Raw genomic sequence first — 22,482 nt, forward strand, 5'->3', positions numbered from 1 at the left:
GGAGGGAACTAAAACTAATTTAAGTGCAAGATAATTTTCTTTATCTACATTAAAAATGCCTCAGAGTTTGCAGTGTTACATACACTAAAACAAACAAACAAAATCTGATCTATCAGATATCCACAATTCATATTGTGGATAACAGAGTCCACAATATGAATAACATAGGCAGGGTAACATAGCCAGAGTCTGTGTCATATCAAAAGAAACAATAGACACTTTCTTAAGCAACCGAGAGCTGAACAGAGCGCTACATCTGGGCTCGGGCCCAATGCGATGAACAGATGATGTGGATGGTGCCGCGATTGTTCCCACATTATGATATCTGATGCGCGTGCTGAGATATGTGTGAGAACGGCCTGCCATGCATGCTGTTCTTGGGCACCTGTTTCCTGACGAAGCCCCTGCTGCGCAACACCACAGCTGTTCCTGCACAACCCCCGACTCCAGGGGCCACCTCAGCCAGGGCCCCGCACACACAAACAAACCCCCGCCATCGTTACGAAACCCGCGCCATGCAGAATTAAGAGGGCCGCGTTCCCAGCTATTGATTCAGCTGAGGCTCCAGGAGGTGCTGGGTCTACTGGGGTGGGTTAACACCTCTCGAGGGTTCTGGTCCAAATCCGAACACGCGGGGTGCACAAACTGAAGTGAGAGATGCACGTACATGAGAACGGCTCATGGGCTGTTCACGTGTCGCGGAGGATGACGTGTCGGCACGCCAGGACTGCCCTTGAGTGCACGACGGAAACGGAGCAGGCGTTTCGATTCTGGTGGGCTGGGAGGAAATGCCTTGGGCCAATTCCACAGAGGAACTCTATAATCTCGCTGTTTTTCTTCATGTCTGTACACATGAAAAAAAAGAACACTTCCATAAATATCATGATATCACGGAGTCAGATTATGAGCTGCCTTCTTCCTGAATAGCACAATAAAAGCAAGAGAATGAATTTATGCAATGTGAACCAACCAAACTAATTTAAAATTGCCCAAATCCTTGCTAATGAAAGCTGGTGTGATTTGACTCACACCTATAAATGACTAACAAATCAGAAACCCTAATTAGTTACATAAGTAATTTAGAGTCCTGAGTTCAAGTTTTTACAACCCGAACTTTGTGTGGATGGAACAAATTTATGCCTTTCAGTCTGAGCTACCATACCGGAACAGTAAAGCCACTCAGCACTTTGTCACCAAAACATTATTCAACAGATTAAAATGTGGATCAAACATGAATCAAAAGGCCAGGATCAAACATGGTCTTGTTAATATGGAAAACTCTTGTTTAATGCTAATCCCATCACCACAGCATCATCAAATGAATCATTACCCACAGTCCCACTGGAGAAGCACTGCAAAGCCCACAGAAACACACACACAGAACTACACACAAAGAACCACTTGCGCAGAAACACAGGCGCAGAACCATATGCGCAGAACCACACGCACAGAACCCTTCAGACTTCGTAGTGCCTTCTGAGCCTATTTTTAGCTCCGTCCACTTTTTTAAGGTCTGCGGAGGTTGGTAAATTGACTCATGTTAACCCACAGCCCACTTTGCATTTCCTGTTTTAAAAGGACCAGGCGGGGACTCTTGCTCTCGGAGTAAAGCTGAGCCGTTGGCCCTGGGCACTGGCCTCATATTTCACACTGGCATTGTTTAGAATGGAGCTCCACTGAGTGGGATGGAGTCTTCAGAAGCTTGACGAGAACCATTAGCTCATCGTAGATGAACTCAGCGATGGTGAAGAGAGGCTGCTTGCAGCTGGGCCAAACAGGAGAAACATACGTCTGCATGTGAAACGGGCCTCCCTCAATCAGGTTGCAAGGGCTTATAAATAACGGTCCGACCACACACGTGCATGTTCGGACTCTGGCATGCTTGTACACACCCTGCTCTGGTGCATGGGAAAAACCCTGGTCTCTTTGTTTTGGGAGAAGCGCTCGGTAGAAAAAGGCCAAAAAGCTAAATCCCTGCTGAGCGGAAATAAGGCAGACAGGCATAGAGTGAGGCAGAGCAGAGTCATCCGCACCGAGGCGCAGAGAGCAGCCTGGCCAACGCCACAGGCATCCGCCATGACTCGCTCCACGGTGATCCCGTGTCGGGACGAAGGGCGTTCCTGGTTGGGTGGGAGCCCCGGCCATGTGCCGAGGGCCGGGGTCCCAGTCGTCGTGCTGGGCCGCGGTGAGCAGAGAGGAGCTGACCTCACCACTCGCCTCCCTGCCCTGCGAGTGCTGCAGCGGTTGGGGGAGGAAAGGGCCAGGCGCTGTGAACATCACCGTTTCCATGAGCACTCTGCTCGGCTCAAGGTGCAGTGCGGGACGCTGTGAGTGCATGCGCCCTGGGGCCTGGGCGATTCTGAAACTGGGCACTTGATGTTTTGATATAGGGCCAAGGAATGCAGGTATTTCTTTGGTTTTCTTTAAAGATGGTATGTTCCTCAAATTAAGAACTGGTAGAATTAAAAACAACAAAAGTATGAAAGCACTGTGAGAAAACATGAACGAAAATCATTCAGGAACTAATATGAAAGGACCATCAGGAATTTTAATGTTTCCTAATGTTTCCTAAACATGTGAAATCCAGATTCATTTGAAATAGCTTAAATTATGACAGACACACAGTACAATGTAGACCTTTGTGCAAGGATGAGAGTGTTCACTTGGACACAGTACTGAAAGACATGCCTGGGTTTCTTTTAAAATATTACAGACTGAAAAACCACCCATTAGGTCTTGGGAGCTGTCCATCATAAGACATCATCTACAATATATATGCCATAATTTAAGTCTATGAGTGCACAGCTGGTTGTTGTTGTAACAGATAGCAGCAATCAGGAATGCTGTCCTCCAACCACAGCAGAACTGGAGCCCAGCCTTTAACATATCATAATGTTCACTACCTGACTATGAGCACTACAAAGATTTAGCCTGGGGTGATGCAATTATTCCATCTCAATCATACATTTACACTCAGTCCAATGAAAAGTGCTAATGAAGTCATTCTCTTCCAATACACACATAGACACACCTGTTTTACATTTGCTTCAGGTCCTCATCCAGGCCTGCGACAAATTGACTAATGGCTCTTGGATTTTATTCCATTCCTACTCAATAAACACTTTTTATTTTATTTTATTTATTTATTTATTGGGGGGGGGGGGGGGGTAATAGGTGCTGTGATGTAGAACATTCTGTTTAGGAATGAAGCCTGAATGGTGATTGATCACTACTGTTCGCAAAAGTCACACAATTATGGCTTGACAGGTGCTGTCTGGTTCACTAACAGTGCATTTGAGAGGTGCTGTCTGGTTCACTATAACTACATTTGTTCCTGCTGGTGAAGATGCGGAAGTGCTTGCATCTGGCTCAGGAATGCGCTGGAATGTAGCGGAAACAGGAATAAATGCCTCCACCATAACCGTGCGCGTTAACTACTGAGCTACAAAATCATGTGCACAACTGTTATACTGTTGTAAACATTCATTGAAGTATACATATCTATTTATAGATTGAATCTTCAAATAATGAAACACTTTCCACATTTGTTATTGTTTTATATGATTTTTCATTCAGTTGATTCTAACATACCTATTAGAGTGAATTGAAACCTAAAATACATTTGGCATCCCTAACGATTCATTCTGTGAATGATGCCGTCTACCTTGAGCCCACTACTCCATATGGTGGACTCCGGGGGAGAAGCCCCTTAAAACAACACCAAACTATACGGTAGCATGCTAACGTCAACTAGCCCGCTTCCCAAGGAAAAAACCCCTTCATATTCCACCGCGCTTGCTGTAAAGAGCGGTGAGATTTCCTGAGACTCCGTGTCCTCCAGAGACCTGATCTCTGCTCGCAGCGTGTGAGAAAAAATATCCAGAAAGAGCTGAATCCCGTTATTGTACCTTCTCACAGTGTGTGCTGGCTTAACCTTGGTGCCGCGACCGCATGATGGACAGTACCTCGCTGCAGGGATTAAAAACACGCCTAGTTTCGAAAGGCTGGTATCGTTCCTCTATAGTCCGCGTCAGCAGGACGAGCACCATGCACATTTCAGTCTCAGCGGGAGCGGTTAGCCTAGCAAGGTGAGGGTCAAAACACAGATAATACCCGGGACAGTTTTTTTTTACATTTCCAAATAGTATTCTGTTTAAACTGGGTGATTCAGTGTTGATTTTGGGGGTTTTGAGGTAAATTTTAGTGTAATTTTCTGTCTGTTTGGCCTCGCATTTTTTTTTACAATGTATGTTTAGATAAAAGGTCTGGTTTCAGGCCTTGCATGTCATTGTGAAAAGAAGTCAGTCCTGTTTTATCATCATACTTTGACCACATTATCAAATATTCATATTTTTAATCCTAATTTTATATTACATGTTATTGTAATGATGTGCTCCACATGAAAATATGAAAAGCCAGTGGAAATGGTGGAAGATCTCAGATTCTGAAGTTTGGCGTTATTGTCATGAAGTTAAGAGTAAGCACGCAAAAGTAACTTAAAATAACAAATATGTTGCAGCCATTCCTATAACCCAAAACTACTCACAATTTTCTCTACCTCATTTAGGCTTGAAATCCACAGAGTACGATAGGACCAGAACAATTAAATTCTTTATGAGGTACATAACAGTCACGCAACAAGTCATAGAAAATGGTGAATAAGTTACGTTGTGGTGGTAAATCACTATACAGGGATGTTCAGGACAAATGTCCTTTCAGAAAAAATGCACTCTTGCCTGTCCACTGAATTCTTTACATCCAACATTCGCTAACTCAGCTGACAAACTGCAAAAGCACTGGCTGCAAGTTTATTTGAAGACCTGGCAGTGGCATTCCTGAAGCTCGGTACGGGCTCTACCTGCTGCTGTGGGAGTCAGTGTGAGCCGAGGCCAGCAGCAGGCTGGAAGCCCCAGACCAGGTCCAGAGAGGCCTTTCTACATAGCTTGTTTATTTTCCCACACCTTTCAGGTTTACACAAAATGGAATGGCTCTGACATGGGCGGGATCTCTCGCTGAAAGGACCCTTCGACTAGCCGGAGAGGGTGTTTATTTTGAAACCCTTTCTCCTTTCTGCCCATAAAGCAGGCAGGTCTTCCACTATGTGGCCCACCTGCCTTGGCCTCTAACAGGTCCTGGCTTATACTATGACCACCACTACCAGTTCCACTCCCGTCCACCTAAAGGCTGTCTAGCCAGTCACATAGCCATTCTGTGTTTATCTACTCTTGGCCAATTAGGCCTTCAGCCTAAAAGCGTACAACCATTTCCCCTATAAAGGCATCGAAACAGGTGAAGTTTGTTTGTTCTGGCTCACAGACCAAAAAAAAAAATTACAGGAGAGCTTGATTCGGGTCTACCTCAGCAGAAGCTGTTAAGTCACACTTCACTGGTGAGATGCACCCCACTACGGCCATTAATCAGCTCTGCACCACCATCGGGCCGACCTTAAGAGGCAGTTGACAATCGCAAACTTGATTATTCTGCTACTTTCAGGCTTCAGGTTTCGACAGGGGAAAGTTAAGCATGCCCACATGTCACTCAGTAGTCACATAATTGTGTATGCAATGTGATTTTGACCTATTTTAAACCGCTGCCCGGCACTGCCAGAGCGGTGTGGTTTTCTCTTACCTTCTGAAAGAAATCCTCGCCTCCGTTCACCCTCCCATCTGCGGCGGCTGTGGAGAAGAATGGGACATTTTAGAGAGGGCGCAACATCAGGGATCACTTATGGACGTGACTGAACAAAAAATTCGTATCAGCGTGTTTTTTTTCCACGTGGCCCCACGATGGAAACAAAGTCAAAGGCGTTAATTCAAGATGGAGAAGTGGGCGGGCCAATCTCCTGTCCACGGATGACCGGTTGTCTCTGTCGGGGAACGTGCGGACTTAAATTTCGTTAAAGCTCGAGCAGGAACGTCAGGGCGGTTTACGAACCTTCGTCCTGAGCCGTTCCAGACCTGTGACCCACAGGCATTGAGGGAAGCCGTGTCCACGGACAACGCCAGCCATGCTAATTTTGACGGTGTTTGTTCGACTTTGGGAGAGCCTCCTCCAGCTCTGGATCACACTGCAGCAAGCACATGAGGTTTAAATTAAACCCAGAACCGACATGGAACTCATACTGGAATGGGCTGTGAGGGGCTTGTGGACAGTGCAAGACCAGCAGTCAACACCTGGTGTTGGTGCAGAAAGCTAACCAGCAAATTTGAATCTTGCCAGATTCCACGTAGCCATAAAATACATGCCCGAGCTTGATTAGGTCAAATAATGCTCAGCTTGGATGCACCACAGTGCTGCCCTGAAACTGACAAATAGGCCTGACCTACATTGAGCGATATGGACTGAAGCCTGCTGCCACAAGTCTGCCTTTACGGTTGCCGTCTGGACTAAGCCAGACCCATGCGAGGCTTGTATTTATATCCAGAGAATTACAGGGATGTTTTTGGACACAGAATGACTGAAATTTGCACATAACCAGCCCGGCCTCAGCCGTAGTCAAAAATATAATTGTGATTATATTGCTACATTGTGATTGTAACATGCTTTGCAGTGTTTTTAAAATGCATTGGTGAAACCATGGATGCAACATGGTTAAAAACCAGTTGCCCAAAAGGATTTCAAATTGTGGGACAATATGAATGCAGTGATTCATCGGATTGCCCACTGAACTATCAGAATGGCTGTGATTGGACAGGATGTTCACATGGCACAATAAAAATAGATAGAGTTGTTTTGAGACTTTATGGATTGTTATTAGTGTTCATTTGCATAATGCTGCCAGTATAGAAGACAGACGGTATTACAATGAACAAATGATTTATTGTACAGTGCCTTACGAACTGTGTTACCATGATTTCTGGTGAGCATGTTCTACTCAGGCCCCCCTCCCCCCCGTGCACACACACACACACACACACACACACACACACACACACACACACACACACACACACACACACACACACACATCATTCTGAGACCTGTGAAATGAATCACTTGAGAAATAAAGTCACGATGATTAAGTATGAATAGTTTTATAGTGCTGACCACATTCATAGAGAATAAAAGGGTTCCTCATGGTTTATTGATTGGCCAAAGGACAAACCAGATCTACATTCAAATGGTGTAACAGAATTTTTTCCTCCTTTTTCCTAATTTCTTTGAAGCTGTGCTCTGTGTAACTTGGCATTTGTTTGACCTTTCTGTTTCGGATGTGTAACATTATTTGTTAAATTAGGTACAAGACACAGCGTTGTACAAACAAACTGAACTATCAGACCACAGAACAGCAAAAATGGTTATCTGTTGCTGGGAAAACAACCAAATAACAAATATTACCTGATAATGAAAACACAATCTGTTTTGCTATTTTCATTGTTTCATTTTCATGGCACATGAATAACTGCCCTATTTTATAAGTATGGTTAATTTTATGACCATATCAACACGTATATATAATTACCCTTAATTAACATGGGTAATACCTGAAATACAAATGAACAGATCCACAGTTTAATGCCTATACAATAGTGTTTCTGTTACGGTGACAGCTCCGGACCCTTCCCTGTGGGCGTGCCGTTACGTTGTCTGCGTGTCGTTGTGTCCATATAGGTACTTCCGTGGGTGTGGGTTGTCTGTGAGCGTGTTCGTAGTCTCACCTGTGCCTTGTCTCGAGATCACGAGGGTCTGTGTTAATCACCTATTTAATGTGCGTTCGCGCAGTGTTTTGTGCTCGTCTTTGTCTAAAGTTCGTGCTTGAGTGAGCTACATGTGTTTGTGTGCTTGCGCTATTGCGCCGGACTTCACGTTGTCAACACAGAATAAATCACCGTGTCAGCACTAAAACCGTCGTCGTGCCTGTCTCCATCCATCATCACAGAAAGACTAGCCGACAGAATGCCAGGATACAAAAAAGGGAAGAAGAAGGCCAAGCGCCGACACACGTCTTCCCCTGCTTCTGCCCTGGTGCGTGCCCGGGTGAAGAATGCGGATGTGTTCGACGAGGCTGCGTGAAGAGAGGGCTACCGCACCTTGTTGAGGGAGTCGATCCCCCTGGCATACCCTGAGGTGGAGTCAGATGAGCCCATCATTGTGTGTGCAGGCGCATTCACTCTTACTCCTCCCGAGTTTGAATTCGGGAGCGAGGAGTCCGGAGAGGAAGGGAGCCCTCCTTCCTCCGTGAGCTCAGAGGAAGACAGCGAGGGTGTGGCCAGCAGCTGTTCCCCTGTGTCGGGGGCTCCCGAGGAGACCGACGCAGAGGAGATCAGTCCCCCTCCATCCGTTTATACGGCACCTACCGTATATTACGGCGAGGGGGAGGGGGAGATCAGCCCCCCTCCATCCGTTGGTTCTCTTTCCTCCGCGCTCAACAGCGGAGGTGAGGAGGACGATAGCCCCTCTGTCTGCTCAGAGGAGACCGTCAGGTCGGAGAAGGGGCGCCCTGATGGAGAGGAAGTTCTGCGTACTCCTTTGGTCGGGAGCGAGATGAGTTGTTCGCCCTCTCCACCCTCGGAAGAGCCAATGTCTCTCGGTCGGGAGGCTTCCGAGGGGGAGGAGATGGAGACATCAGAGGGCGAGACAAAGCCACCCCGAGGAGTGCAAGAAGGCACCGGCTCGGCCAGCGGCCCGAGGTGGAGATTCGGTGTGCCGGTGGAAGCGCCACCTCGTACGGCACCCGGCAAACGGCCAAGGGCAAGCCCTCCGGTGAAGTCCAGAGGAGTGGCAGGAGCACCGCCTCGGACGGATCCCAGCACGCGGCGAAAGGCAAGTTCTCCGGTGGCGCCCAAAGGAGCTGCAGGAGCGCCGCAAGCTAAGCAGGACGGCGCTGGTGCGCCCGGAGCAACACCCAGCGCTGCGCGCGCTGGGGGACCGATCCCGAGGGCCGGAGGGATTCCGCCTCCGGTCTTTCCTGCGACCCTGGGAGGGTTTGCGCCGCTGGCTGCGTGCTTCCAAGCGGGGAGTGCACTCTCGTGGCTGCCTGTACCCGTGTGTGTGTGTGTTCCTATGTTTTTTCCTAACCCCTTTTGCCCTATTGTGCCATTTGTGTTTAATGTGCCAGTGTGTGTGGTTGTCAGCGTGCCCGTGTTGAATGTATATTCCCCTGTCTTCCCAGGGAGGGTGTACTAGAGCTGTTCGTGGCGGTTCCCACCATCGGGGGAGACGGCTCTTGGAGGCTTGTGATCCCGGCGGCTCCTGACCTGCCCGTCGGTGTAGGTTCGGGGCTTTCCAGCTATGCGGGATGCTCCAGGAGTAGCGAGCCCCTGGTGGAGGGTTCTGTTACGGTGACAGCTCCGGACCCTTCCCTGTGGGCGTGCCGCTACGTTGTCTGCGTGTCGTTGTGTCCATATAGGTACTTCCGTGGGTGTGGGTTGTCTGTGAGCGTGTTCGTAGTCTCACCTGTGCCTTGTCTCGAGATCACGAGGGTCTGTGTTAATCACCTATTTAATGTGCGTTCGCGCAGTGTCTTGTGCTCATCTTTGTCTAAAGTTCGTGCTTGAGTGAGCTACATGTGTTTGTGTGCTTGCGCTATTGCGCCGGACTTCACGTTGTCAACACAGAATAAATCACCGTGTCAGCACTAAAACCGTCGTCGTGCCTGTCTCCATCCATCATCACAGTTTAATTAATTTGGGATACAGTAATACTCCAAAAATTCATGCTTCTAAATCTACGGCTTCACGTATTTGCGTATTTTTACAGCGTACAATAACTTATTATGAGCAAAGAAAATGGTAGTCAAGTGTCTCATAGAAAGCATGCTCCCAAGAGTTGAGTTTAATACAATTTTATCATAAGCAAATAAAATTATAGCATAGCATTCAAGATCTCACAGAAAATGTGCTCACGAGTTCAGCATCTTAGTGAAGACACGGGCGGTCACAAGACAGCGTATTGTAGAAGTACATGTACTTTATTGTACAGTACTGAATATGTTTACATTTACCTGTACAATTTGAAAAAGTAATGTACATTATGGCATCAAATTTAAGTGAACTTGAACTTTTAGGCACATATTTAGGGTTTAACATATGAAAAAAGGTCTTTATAGGCCTTTGTTGGTTGTCAAAATGTGTGGGGTGTTAAGGAACCCCTGTAACCCCTGTGAATTTCAGAGTATTACTGTATAAGATTAAACAAGAAGTTATTAAGACAACACCATTAGTCTTCCCTGCCACTGTGTCGAGTCTGTATAGAGACACCAAAGCTATGAAGCGCTCCCCGGTTCACTGATTTGAGCCCCTGTGAAGCCTACAGCAGTGAAACCGAGGCAGAAGAATATGTCAGCTCCACCTGTGAGCTTCAGGTCAGGAAACATCAGGTCTGCAGGGAAACATCAGGGCTTTGACAGTCAGTCACCACCTTCTTTCAGTGAATAAAAACTAAGCACTACTGAAGGAAATATCACATATATCCAGAATGACTAGTGGAGTGTTTTCTTTTGTAGCATGGTGCTGGTAACGCTAAGGTTTGTGCATATTGACATGATCGCATCACGCAGTTGCTTCAGATTTGTCGGCTGCACATCCATGACACGAATCTCCTGTTCCACCACATCCCAAAGGTGCTCTATTGGATTGAGATCTGGTGACTGTGGAGCCCATTTGAGAATAGGGAACTCATGTTCAAGAAACCAGTTTGAGATGATTCGTACTTTATGACATTATTCTTCTCGAAGACTGTGGTCATAAAGGGATGGAAATGGTCAGCAACAATACTCAAGGCTGTGGCATTGACATGATGCTCGATTGGTACTAATGGGCCCAAAGTGTACCAGGAAAATATCCCCAACACCATTGCACCACCACCACCAACCTGAATCATTGATACAAGGCAGGATGGATCCATGCTTTCATGTTGTTGACGTCAAATTCTGACACTACCATCCGAATGTCGCAGCAGAAACTGAGACTCATCAGACCAGGCAACATTTTTCCCATCTTCTATTGTCCAATTCTGGTCAGAATTGTAGACTAACTTGAGAATTTTGTGAAAACTGTAGACTCAGTTATCTATTCTTAGCTGATAGGAATGGCACCTAGTGAGGTCTTCTACTGCTGTAGCCCATCCGCCTCAAGGTTTGATGTGTTGTGCATTTAGACATTCTCTGTAAACCCTAGAGATGGTTGTACGTGAAAATCCCAGTAGATCAGCAGGTTCTGAAAATCTCAGACCAGCCTGTCTGGCACCAACAACCATGCCACGTTCAAAGTCACTTAAATCACCTTTCTTCCCCATTCTGATGCTCGGTTTGAACTGCAGCAGATCGTCTTGGTCATGTCTACATGCCTAAACGCATTGAGTTGTGGCCATGTGATAGATTTGACATTTGTGTTAACGAGCAGTTGGGCAGGTTTACCTAATAAAGTGGCGGGTGAGTGTATATCCCACATGTGGTCAAACAATGTATCTGACACATATGTTGTGTTAGTGATGGATCAGTTTGTACATTATAAAACACTGATATTATAACAGTCACACTGCATTGGCTAACTGGTGTCCAAGGGATTGACTGCTGGTTGCTGCCCAGCAATGACCAGCAACGTTTGACTTGATCCTCGAGTTCATTCAGACTGGACTTGGTGGCTTCAGAGAGCTGCCCACTGCACTGCCCTGTCCTGCAAACGTGCGCAATGTGCGCTAAGCAATTTCATGCACGGACAGTCGGTTTCAGAATTCATTAACAGTCGCCAGTTAAATACGTCACAGATTACAAACATTTTTAGCCAAGCTCTCCAGTTGGCATTAGGATAGCGAGATAGAAGTGCAGCTGGTTCTGTTTTATGGCATTTCATATAAAATGGCTAAGTGATTTGTACAATACAAACAGTTTCCTATTTTTCAGTGTGCATACTGAAAAAATGAGTAGTGTCTCTGGCAAAAGATTTCCGTGAATATGTTCCCTGTGCAAAGTTTATGGTTGTCATTCACATGTATTACCGTGCAAAATACACATTTCAAAATAGGTTGCACAGCCAAATTCAATAATTCACTCTTAACTGTGCTGATAAATCCGTTGACGCAGAATGACAAGAGGCCAAATTACTTTGCCTGTAGTAGATTCGAACAGATAAACACCAATTAACAAGACATCAGATGGATTTCTGCATTTCCTCACATATACAAGCCAAAAACATGCTAGAGTTGATGATCAAATTATTATTGTCTCGTGGGCTGCATATGCACCTCTCAGAGGTCCCAGCTAAGGCAATGGACTGATTCTACAGAGAACACAGAATGTTCACATCAATAATCGGCAATAAGAACTGAAAGCCTACAACCTAAACAGGAAGTACACAGTGTGTCTGATGAGCACAGCTCTCCATTTGAAGTACACGTCAGGCTGTAGGAATGCGTGCTTGTCTCTGGGTTATCTGTGCACAGACATGGACCTGGGATGTCCACACCATTCAGTGAAGTTTGGATGCAGCCATTTATTGAGAAGTCATTATCTGCACCTGCCTTTCTTGGCTTCGCACAATGGGAATTCTATGGGAGGGTTCCATGTTGGGGCCCTTCTCATTTAGAATTACTCATGATATGCTGCTTCTCGGGAGAATGAGGATTGCATATCTGGATGGCTAAAACACAGCCTGCATTTCTGAGGAACCACAACCGCCAAGCATGCAGGAAGTAAATCTTGAACTTCAATGCCTTAAAATAGCTAGCCCTCCCATACAGTGAGCATTTACAGTTGAAAGAATGGGTCAAAGTAAGCCAATCAGAGTAGCAACAGACCACACTTTAGCAACAAAATAACTCACTGTACTTCTACAATTTTTTTTTATGCTTTAAGAAAAACAACAAAGGAGGAAACATGAAATGACAGATTACAAATGGACTCTATAGGGAAATGCAGATAATTCTATTTATAAGAAATGTATAATTCTATTATTGTACAGTACTACTACTAGTAATAATAATAATTATTATTATTATTATTGTTGTCATTATTCTTGAACAGTTATTAATAATGTGGGTGATCTGCAAAACACATGGATCTTTAAAAACAGTTATCTGTAAATCTGTTTCGGGGTGCATAACATCCTAATCTGTCCAATTTTAGAGTTTTGATGGTGAACACAACAACCATTTTGTTTTCATCCTTGAGCACTTGAGCTAGCTCTAGTGTAATGGCCCTTTCTTTTCCTTGTCATAACAAAGTCTCTGGTCCGAGCCAGCATTTTTTAAAGACCAGAGCTCCACCAACAGCTGCAGTGAATTATGTGCTGTGAACACTGGGAACCTTCCGCCCACCTCTTCTCGAGGGTCCTTCTGACCAGACCAGCACAAGCTGCAGCTTCACGCACGATCCCAACATACCTGACTCGACCGCCACATAAAGGCTCGATTCACATCGTTTGCAACATTTATTAGCCTGACAGGGCAAAGCATTAAGTTTATGATGTGAGAATTAAGATGATCAGACTGTTTCAGGAGGATCTGCTGGGAAGGCCAAAAGCGACTTGCCCAGGAACGCCCATCTTTGCCATGGACAGAGGCTCTGGGTAGCACTGAGTGGCAGCAGCAGTAGTTCTTGGGGAGAGTGTCATGCTTAACCTCTGGAAACCACGGAGAAGTGTTTCCCTAGGAGTCAGGCCAGAGGACAGCCAGACCCGAACACATTCCACACAGCACTCTCTTCCTGCTCCACACTTTCATCCAGAACAACAAAAGAGATGAACTCTTTTTAAAAGGTCCTGACTACACACACACACACACACACACACACACACACACACACACACACACACACACACACACACACACTGTGAGCAGTAAGTCAAAGCACACTTCATACACAGGCAAATTTAATGTGGCCTGTGTATTGTTGCTAAAATTGCTACATAAATAAATTACTTTGATTTTGTTAATACATCCATCCTACAACATTGCTGAAACGATGTCACTAAAAAAAGGCTGGGGAACTGATCTTTGTTCTTTGTCTAGCAGCATCAAATGTCCATCCCATGAGCTAACTGATTCAGTTTGGTACATGTTTTCCACACTTCAGAAACATGTCCAAGGAACATGGAATCACGCTCTCCACACAGCATTTATCAATGTTGTAGCAACAACTTCTTCTTTAGGACTCTCTAGAAGCCAAAAGACTCTCGTGTCAATTCAGGGTTATGCTTGTTAAATGCAGCAGTTGAGTTCTCCCAGTCTGGACATCTGCGGATGTTACAACACCGCTTGGCCAGAATCACTGTAGAACAAGTTTTGATTATCCTTCGGTCCATAGGCATGACTGGGTCCTGGCATACCTATATGCAGGAGTCATACCTATATACAGGAGTCATACCTATATGCAGGAGTCATACCTGTATACAGGAGTCATACATATATGCAGGAGTCTCAAAATGACTTAAGTCACCATTTCTGGTGAATACAATTGCTTTTTGAAAATCTACATAAATAAAGTCTGTTACAAATGAATAAAGTCTGAAACAATGTTAGCTCATGTCCTCATATTCTATACTATTATTTGGATATATTATTTGGAAGGTTGTTGGTTCAAGTCCAACTGCTGCCAAACCAAGTTACCATTGTTGGGCTCATAAATGTTACTCAGTCACAATTGCAAATCACTCTGGAAGAACGTTTCTGCTAAATGCTGTAAATGTACTATTATAGCTCTGCCAGTGAAAACATTTTGGGCAGATGAACAGGGCCTAGCTTCCCTAAAGCACCACCATCCAGAAAGTACCTGAGAGAGTTTCACATCACCCACTCTCTTGGACAAGATGATCTCAAACTTACAAGCACTCTCTGTTAAGGCACTTTAGCAATGCTTTTTTTTGCTTGTATGACAGGAAAAAACAACTGCAGGAACAAGAATGTGATCACTATATCACTATACCGTTTAACCAGATGGACCAGATATATTGCTACTTTGATAGAAAGCAGTAAAACATACTTTGTGCCGTCTTTATTTGGCATCCCCACATGACCATCACTATTGGGCCACAGCATCATATTGTCAGGCCCTTCCTGGATATAGCTCTCACTCAATCAATCTTTCACACACACACACACACACACACACACACACACACACACACACACACACACACACACACACACACACACACACACACACACACACACACACACACACAGTCAGTAAGAGTAGGTGGGAGATGTTTCCTGGGCATGTGTTAAGACAATCACATCATTTCTGCAGGGTATTCTGTGACCCTGAGGGGACTGGAAGCTCTTCCCACTCTTTTGTTCCCCATGGCTCTGATTTGATGTCCACCATCTTTTAATGTGACTGAAGGACAAATGCACCGCTCAGATTCTCTGTGGTTTCTCTATCCTTACAAAACTCCTAGCAGAGAGACCCTTGTTTTACAGGAAAAGTAATCAGGCTGAAAATCAAATCAGTTCTGCATTTGTGTGGATGACATAGCACTGGGACAAAAAGCTTTAATTTAACCTTCCTGACAACTGGACACACAAACATGCACACATAAAAGAAACGAATGCACTTCCATGGGATCGATGTATGTTATATATATATGACAGAATCGCTGGATATTTAAAATTAAAGTGCAGTACCTATTAAAATGCTATTCTTTCATCAATCAAAATGAGTTTCTGTGACATCATACAAAATAAATCATACTGGAAAGGACCAGCAAATGACTTTGTCATAGAGCTGGAGTGTGACCCTTGGGCAGGGCCGTTCTGCATGGGATTTAGAGGCAGTGACAGTGACAGTGACAGACTCCTCAATCCAGGCCCAGGGGCAATCTTTAAACTAGGCAAAGCAGGAGTCACTTAGGGCCCCTTTGCCAAGGGATAAATATGAAGGATATTAATGTGTTGATGTTAAATAACGAATTCTTAAATATATATGATTATTCTTCGTATCTCCAGTTATGTTCAGCAATCTTATGTTCGGCCTCCACCCATGATCATGTTTGTTTTTATTTTTTCGATGTTTTTACGTAACGATGCCACTTTGTGAATGTATATTGAAGCAAACAAGTAGGCACTGCTGTGGGGGTAGGATATGATCTTCTGAGTGTTGAGAGATGAAAAACAGTTTATCTGAGTGGAGCACAAAAATGCAAACAGAGACGCAGAACATCTGTCAATCACAAAATTAATAGTAGTCCTTTTTATTCGGAATACATTGCTGCCACTCAGGCTGGCACTACTGTTATGGGCATTCCAACTGATCTTACATGTTCGTATCAGCCAGCTCATTGCACCAATCAGAGACTGCTTGTTTGGTTTCCAAATGGCTCTTTGTTTATTGCAGTGAGCATTCTTATCCAATTAGCCAATATTAATTTACAGCACAACTCATTCAAAAGTGAGAGTTAAAGAAATTATTACTGCACAATTCAATTCTACATCTAAAGTCTGATACGGATTAGAAGTTTCACTTGAGGCTCTGGCTGGATTTCAAGTGAGGGAGTTACAACAAATACAACAAAAAACACTCCCATCAGTCAAGAGCCAGCTCAAAAAATGACACCGGAAAGCCTCGACAGTGAGACACATCCTACTGTACTACAGCAGGCTGGACAAGTGAGATAGAAACCAAGGTACATTATGGTTTGGGAGGAGGGGAGAGGGAGGGGTGTGGTGGGTGGAGGAGAGTAGGTAAGGAGTGTGGGGGTGGCACTCCTGTCCCCAAATCAATAAATGTGCCCCAGTCAGGACCCAGCTGATGACTTTGATCAAATGCTCTAAAAGATTTGCGGCACCACTTATTGGATGCTGTCCAGCAAAACATAGGTGACATTCTAACTGAATGCAAACATAGAAACTTTGCATGACATTCTGCTGCATTATACACCTTACTTTTAAATTTCACAGTGCTACACTTGCCTGAAGTTCAAATAAACACATCTTAATATGAAATATATGATGCAGCCCAAACTGTAAAATAACACTTGAAAAGAAAGAAGCCCTGAACATTGATTAGCTCTTCATTCGTCTCTGCAGCACTAGATTGTGTTGGCACCTGTACTGCCTAAACTTTCGTACCGAAAGACTTGAAGAAATAAACCAGCTTTGTGCACAGGGCTATTAGGCTGATGACCGTACAGCATGGCAACACGAACCAGCCACATGCAACTCTTTTAATGTTTGAGAATGGAAAAATCTTTCCCTCGCACGCATGCATATGCCGAGACTCACAGAAGGCAAAGAGAAGGCTCGGGACCTGAGCACAAAAACAACTAATTAGTGACAGCGCACACTGCGTGATGCCAGCATCTTTGGCGCATCGAGGCAAAGCTCAGACATTACAAAGCGAGGTGGCTCGCTGGTTCTTATTTGCACACACCTCCAACTGATCAGGAAATACATCCATCACTCTGCAGGCCTTGGCGGGCCAGACGTTTGGGTCATGCAGTTCTGTCAGTGAGCATGTGCGGCAGCTTAAGTTCGGATTTCCAGTTCATGATTGGCTCTAAATCTCAGATGGAGCAACCGTGGGATCTATCATACTCGCTCAGGCACAGAGAGCTCGTAATTCACTGCTAGCTCCTGTCTTCCTCCTTCAGCTGCCCTCGCACGGCCTTCCAGAAACAAGCACTGGAGTGCAGGAAGACAAACAGAGATAAAAACTCTTGCTGTGATGTGCTGAATGACCTTTAGGGGAAGAATCATTGAGATGATGATATTGCTTCCATACTACTCATCCACCTAAGGAAATGAGGACAGAGAATGTCCAGTCTTGGCAGGCCCATCCCACTGTAACTCAGCCCATCAAAGCTAACGCAGTTGTTCTATATCTACATGTTCTACATTTCTGTTTGTTCTACAGAAGTGTGTGTTAACTAAGTTGGTGTTTTATTATCTAATTGCAGTGCAAACTGTCTCATTAACCAAAGGCTGTAGAAGAAGAGAAAGAAGTACGGTATGATTGGATTCGCTGAGAATGTGTCTGATGAAGGCCATATAGCCCAAAAAGATAAAACTCCAGACATTTTAACAGTGTGCAGATCTTTGCTTATCTTTGATAATATGCCTAACCTTTGTGAGGACTTTTTCCTGTCCAGTACTTCTGAACCATGCCTGTTGAATAGCATTACAAGCAAATATCACATTAATTTTCTAACAGACTTAAAGAGAGAATAAATGCTACTATGAGTCAGGATTGGTTTAAAATGAATGACGGCCCATGTCTATAATGATGTTTTAGTTAACAAATTTATTCATCTATATGGCAGACGTGATTAAAGTACACTTTACAGTAATTAAATGTATGTATACATTTTGGTTTCACCCTGTTGAAAGTACAACACTTTTCAGGCAGTCACCCATACTTCAGGGCACCAAAATGTTTCTGACAAAGCAATGATAGGTACATTAAAGCAGCCCAGTCATATTTAGTATTTTGCTGAATATTCCTTGCATGCAGTAACAACTTGATGTCAGTGATTGATAGACATCACCAGGTGTTTAGTATCTTCTCAGACGATGCATACTGCAGGAGCCTCTAATGCAGCTAGTGCTTGTTTGGGGGACCTTAAGTTCTCTACAGCCTATGAAACACATATTCAACTGGATGTAAATTGCATGATTGGCTTAGCCATTCAAGCCATTTCTTTTTTTACTTTGAAAAACACCTGTGTTGCCCCAGCAGTATACCAGGGATCATTATCTTACTGAAGGATGAAGTTCCGCCCATTGAGTTTGGAGACATTTACTGGAACTTGAGCAGATGAGATTCCTGTACATCCCAGGAATCATAGTGGTGCTGTCTTCACCAGCTACATCATCAGTAACGATAAGTGTGCCACTGTGGCAACCATACATGCCCACACTATGACAACCCCACCAACATGTTTCATAGATGAGGTGCTATGGTCTGGATTATGGGCAGATTCTTTTTGTCTCCACATTTTGCTCTTGCTTTCACTCTGTCAAAGGCTAATACTAGGTCTCATCTGCCCACAATTCCCTTTTCCCAGGATTCTGCAGGCTCTTTTAAGGACTTTACCATAATCTGGGCATTCTGTTTGTGTGTGTGTGTTTGTGGTTTACATCTTGCAGTGCATCCTCTGCTCTTTTCAGGATGTCCTGTGGATAGCCGTCTCTGACAAATAAACACTTGCCTCCTGAGGGCCAATTCTGATCTGTCGGACAGACAGTTGAGGATTTATTTTTTATCATAATAAGGATCCTTCTGGTAGCAGCAGTGGAGGTCTTCATTAGCTTTCCAGTCCCTTTTGCGATGAATGTGCTCACGATTGCATTCTGTCTTCTTCATATTCCAGACAGTTGATTTTCGTAATCCCACATTTTGACCGATGTCTCTAATGATTTTATTATTGTTTTTCGGACTCATATTAGCGTCTTTCAGTGGCACAGCTCTTGTTCTCATGTTGAACAATAGTAACTGCAGACTCCCAAGCTGTTTGAAAGATTACACCAAGCCTTGGTATCTTATGTCTGCACTAACGAATCAACAAAGCACACCTGAGTAATTATGAACACTTTTGAAGCCAAATATTCCAAACATTATGGTGCCCTGAAATGAGAGGCAATCTGTGTAAAAAGTGTCTAAATTTCAACATAGTGAGACCAATATGTGTGCAAGAACTCGTAAATTACAGTTTAAAATGTTTACATCAACCATGTTTGATTGGTTTGATTCGAATTTTTTTTACTGTGGAGCAGAGATGCTTATCAAGAAAAATGCGTATTTGCTCCAGACGTAACTCACTGTATGGTCACATGGGGAAAGGGCAGAAAATATGTAGTAGATTTTCAATATATATACAAATAATGCAAAACGTAAACGAATCTTAATTTAATATAGCATGAGATTCAGTGTCAGTATTTTATTGTTTGTGACTTTATCGTTCCAAAGTCTCTTTGGAAAGTTTCTTTACGCAATCATTAACTGAACCTAACATTTGGCAAGCAGCTAAATAAATGTGTAAAAAACATTGCTATTAGTTCATCAGCTTCGTGTTTCAACACTGACTCCTGCTGGTGTAGGTCCCTCTGTTATATGCATTTAGATCAGTGTAGTGTCAAATCTGAGCAAAAATGCCCAGGATAAGATAAAAATGTATAGAAAATTTGACCAATTGACACCTGCCTTAAAAAGTTTTCACATCCAGCGACGTTTCGCGTATTTCCAAAAAACTACCTGACTGAAACGGTTAAAGCAGAACTGTTCACTTATTATCTTTAGTCTCTTTTCTACTGCATTATTCATGAAAGCAATGGCGTTCCTAGGGAAAGACGCTGAGTGCGCCTGGCATCATTCTGAGAGAGCAAACGTGTGGAAAGTTTAAAGAAGTGGCTCCAAAACTAACCGGATGTGGCCAGGAAAAATGCTCACAGTGTGTACTGAGTGTTCTAAAGAAGAAAAAACAAGATGAAATACCAATGAACGTGGTTTCTTGCACGCACCATGTAGATAACTTGGAACTGCGAATAACTACTTTGATGAAAATAGATAGCTTAAAAATACGACTCCATGAACTTGACGAACCACCTATGCAACAGAGTAGCCTACATGTCTGAAACGTGGAGAGAAGAACGTGAAGAGAACTTAACGCATGTAGCCCATGACCGAAGATCATTTGCTTCTGACAATAGAGAAATGTAACTTTAGGCCTACTGTTTTTGTGAGACTGGTGGATACCAGCATTCAGTTATTTTAATTGTGCACAGACCACAGTAAAGCAATGTGGGTTATATTTTACCCATACAAGGCGAGAGCCGTTTTTATCTGGAACCACATAATAAAACTTTTTCAAAGAGCGCGAGTTATTTTGAGAAGCTAATAGCATTTTGTTTACCTAATAGCATGATCTCCAGTTTTTTGCGGTCGACCCGAAATCTCTCCTCAGTCCACTCGGGGTCAGGCGGAGCCGGGGGTCCACCGGAGTCATCCTCCGATACTGGCAGCGGGGAGTCAGTGCTGCGTTCGCTGTTGGAGCCCGGGTCTGAGTGTTGTAGGTATCCGCTTACGGAGTCGCACTGAGCAGCCATGGCTTTGACGGGGTACCGCTGACTCCACACAGCGCCACACACTGTGTTCGGGCACTTTTCAGGCGTAACTTCTAATCGGACACATTCCCGTTAAGTTTGCGTGGTAAAAAAAAGTGCGAGGCATTGCGCGGCCGGTCTTCATCTCACTGTGTGTGGAGCCAGCACTCTCAGCGCAGCTCTTTAGAAGAGCGCCGCCCTTAGAGCATCTCCAGCCAGGCCACGGATCATCTGTGTAGACCGTGTTCGCAAACCTGCGGCGATGCCAACTTTAGTCCGTTCCCCTCTCGCCTTTGCCTCGTCAGCATTTTTACCACCGATTTTAAAAGGTTTTGAAATCCACCATAATTGTATTTTTCTAAAAAAATTCAACGGATAAAGGAATGCATCCCCACTCTTGAACAACAGCCCACAATAGTTTAAATAACTTACATTACAAATGGTTTCAATCACAGTGGAAAGCACAGTCTTAGTCATAACTAATTCACGAACAGTTGTTATGTAGTAGGAAGAGTAGAGAAATAACAACACCGTATTGCATTTGTTATTGTGTGTAGGCTGAGTTATTATTGGTTTGAGAATGGTCAGGAACCTAGGATAAGTCAGAAAAACAAATAATTTGTTTATTACTTTAGGTCTAACATTCAAGCGCAAATGTACACAGCCTTGCATTTTAAGTGAGTAAACTTTTGGAGACGGCTACTTTGTTGAGTCTAAATACCGAGAATATAAACACATGCATGTAATTAAAATAATATTGGACGAAACGTATTATAACTGATTATATAATGTGAAATAATAAATACGATTCCTCCTAACTTTCGGTAGGAATATTAGACTATATAATTATATTATTCATTCATTTATTATTATTCAGTCAGTTACTCTCAATGGATGTTTCTGTTTCGGTGATACAATTTTAAATAACTGACATGATCAGCCCGAGTAAAAGTCCCTGACACATCTTTACACTGGTAACATCACGTGAAACGTGATCTTCACATTTACTTGGAACTTGGTAAATGTGGGGGCCAGTGATCTCGGTCTCCTTTGACCCTCTTAACTACTATAACGAATGTTGAGGTGTGGTTGTTTTTATGATTATGAGTCCACACACATGGTCTTGTTGGAGCTATATTAAAACTACAAATGTTCTGAGTCAATGATGTAGAAGTTTCCTTGTGTCCCTGTATAGCTCACCTGCTAATGCAGGTAAAGCAATTCGCAGAGAGCTATGATGCAGACAAATATAGAAGTCAGTCTGGATATGTGTCTGCTAAATGCTGTAAATGTATTAAAGGTTATTGTTATTGCTCGGATTGTGCAGTCATTCTACCTCTGCTACTGATTTTAACAAGATGTGACACTAGGATGGCGCATGCATTAGTCACCATGGAGAGGGACATCAGATGTCTAAAAACAAAAAAATATTGTCATAAGTTTATATTTAACAGGTAATAAAAATGTTACTATTATTATTATAGGTTTTGTTTTATTATTCCACGTCAT

At 43.8% G+C, this 22,482-nt stretch overlaps 1 protein-coding gene across 2 annotated transcripts in view; it reads right to left on the minus strand.

Moving 5' to 3' along the window:
* The window catches only part of bicc1 (BicC family RNA binding protein 1), a 53,155-nt gene extending 31,949 nt beyond the window's left edge, over positions 1 to 21,206 (minus strand). Inside the window, exons 1-3 of one of the 2 annotated variants that reach the window (XM_077000617.1) lie at positions 20,784 to 20,921; positions 5,935 to 6,067; positions 5,629 to 5,675 (exon numbers count right to left, since the gene is read on the minus strand). In XM_077000617.1, coding sequence (XP_076856732.1) covers positions 5,629 to 5,675; positions 5,935 to 5,974 — 87 coding nt within the window. In that variant the 5' untranslated portion in view covers positions 5,975 to 6,067; positions 20,784 to 20,921. Of the gene's footprint in view, positions 1 to 5,628; positions 5,676 to 5,934; positions 6,068 to 20,783 lie in introns of both variants that reach the window. The other variant, XM_077000616.1, reaches the window with a different exon arrangement.
* Positions 21,207 to 22,482: the final 1,276 nt, after the last annotated feature.

The sequence above is a fragment of the Brachyhypopomus gauderio genome, chromosome 3 (genome assembly GCF_052324685.1).
Source record: "Brachyhypopomus gauderio isolate BG-103 chromosome 3, BGAUD_0.2, whole genome shotgun sequence".
Taxonomy (NCBI): domain Eukaryota; kingdom Metazoa; phylum Chordata; class Actinopteri; order Gymnotiformes; family Hypopomidae; genus Brachyhypopomus; species Brachyhypopomus gauderio.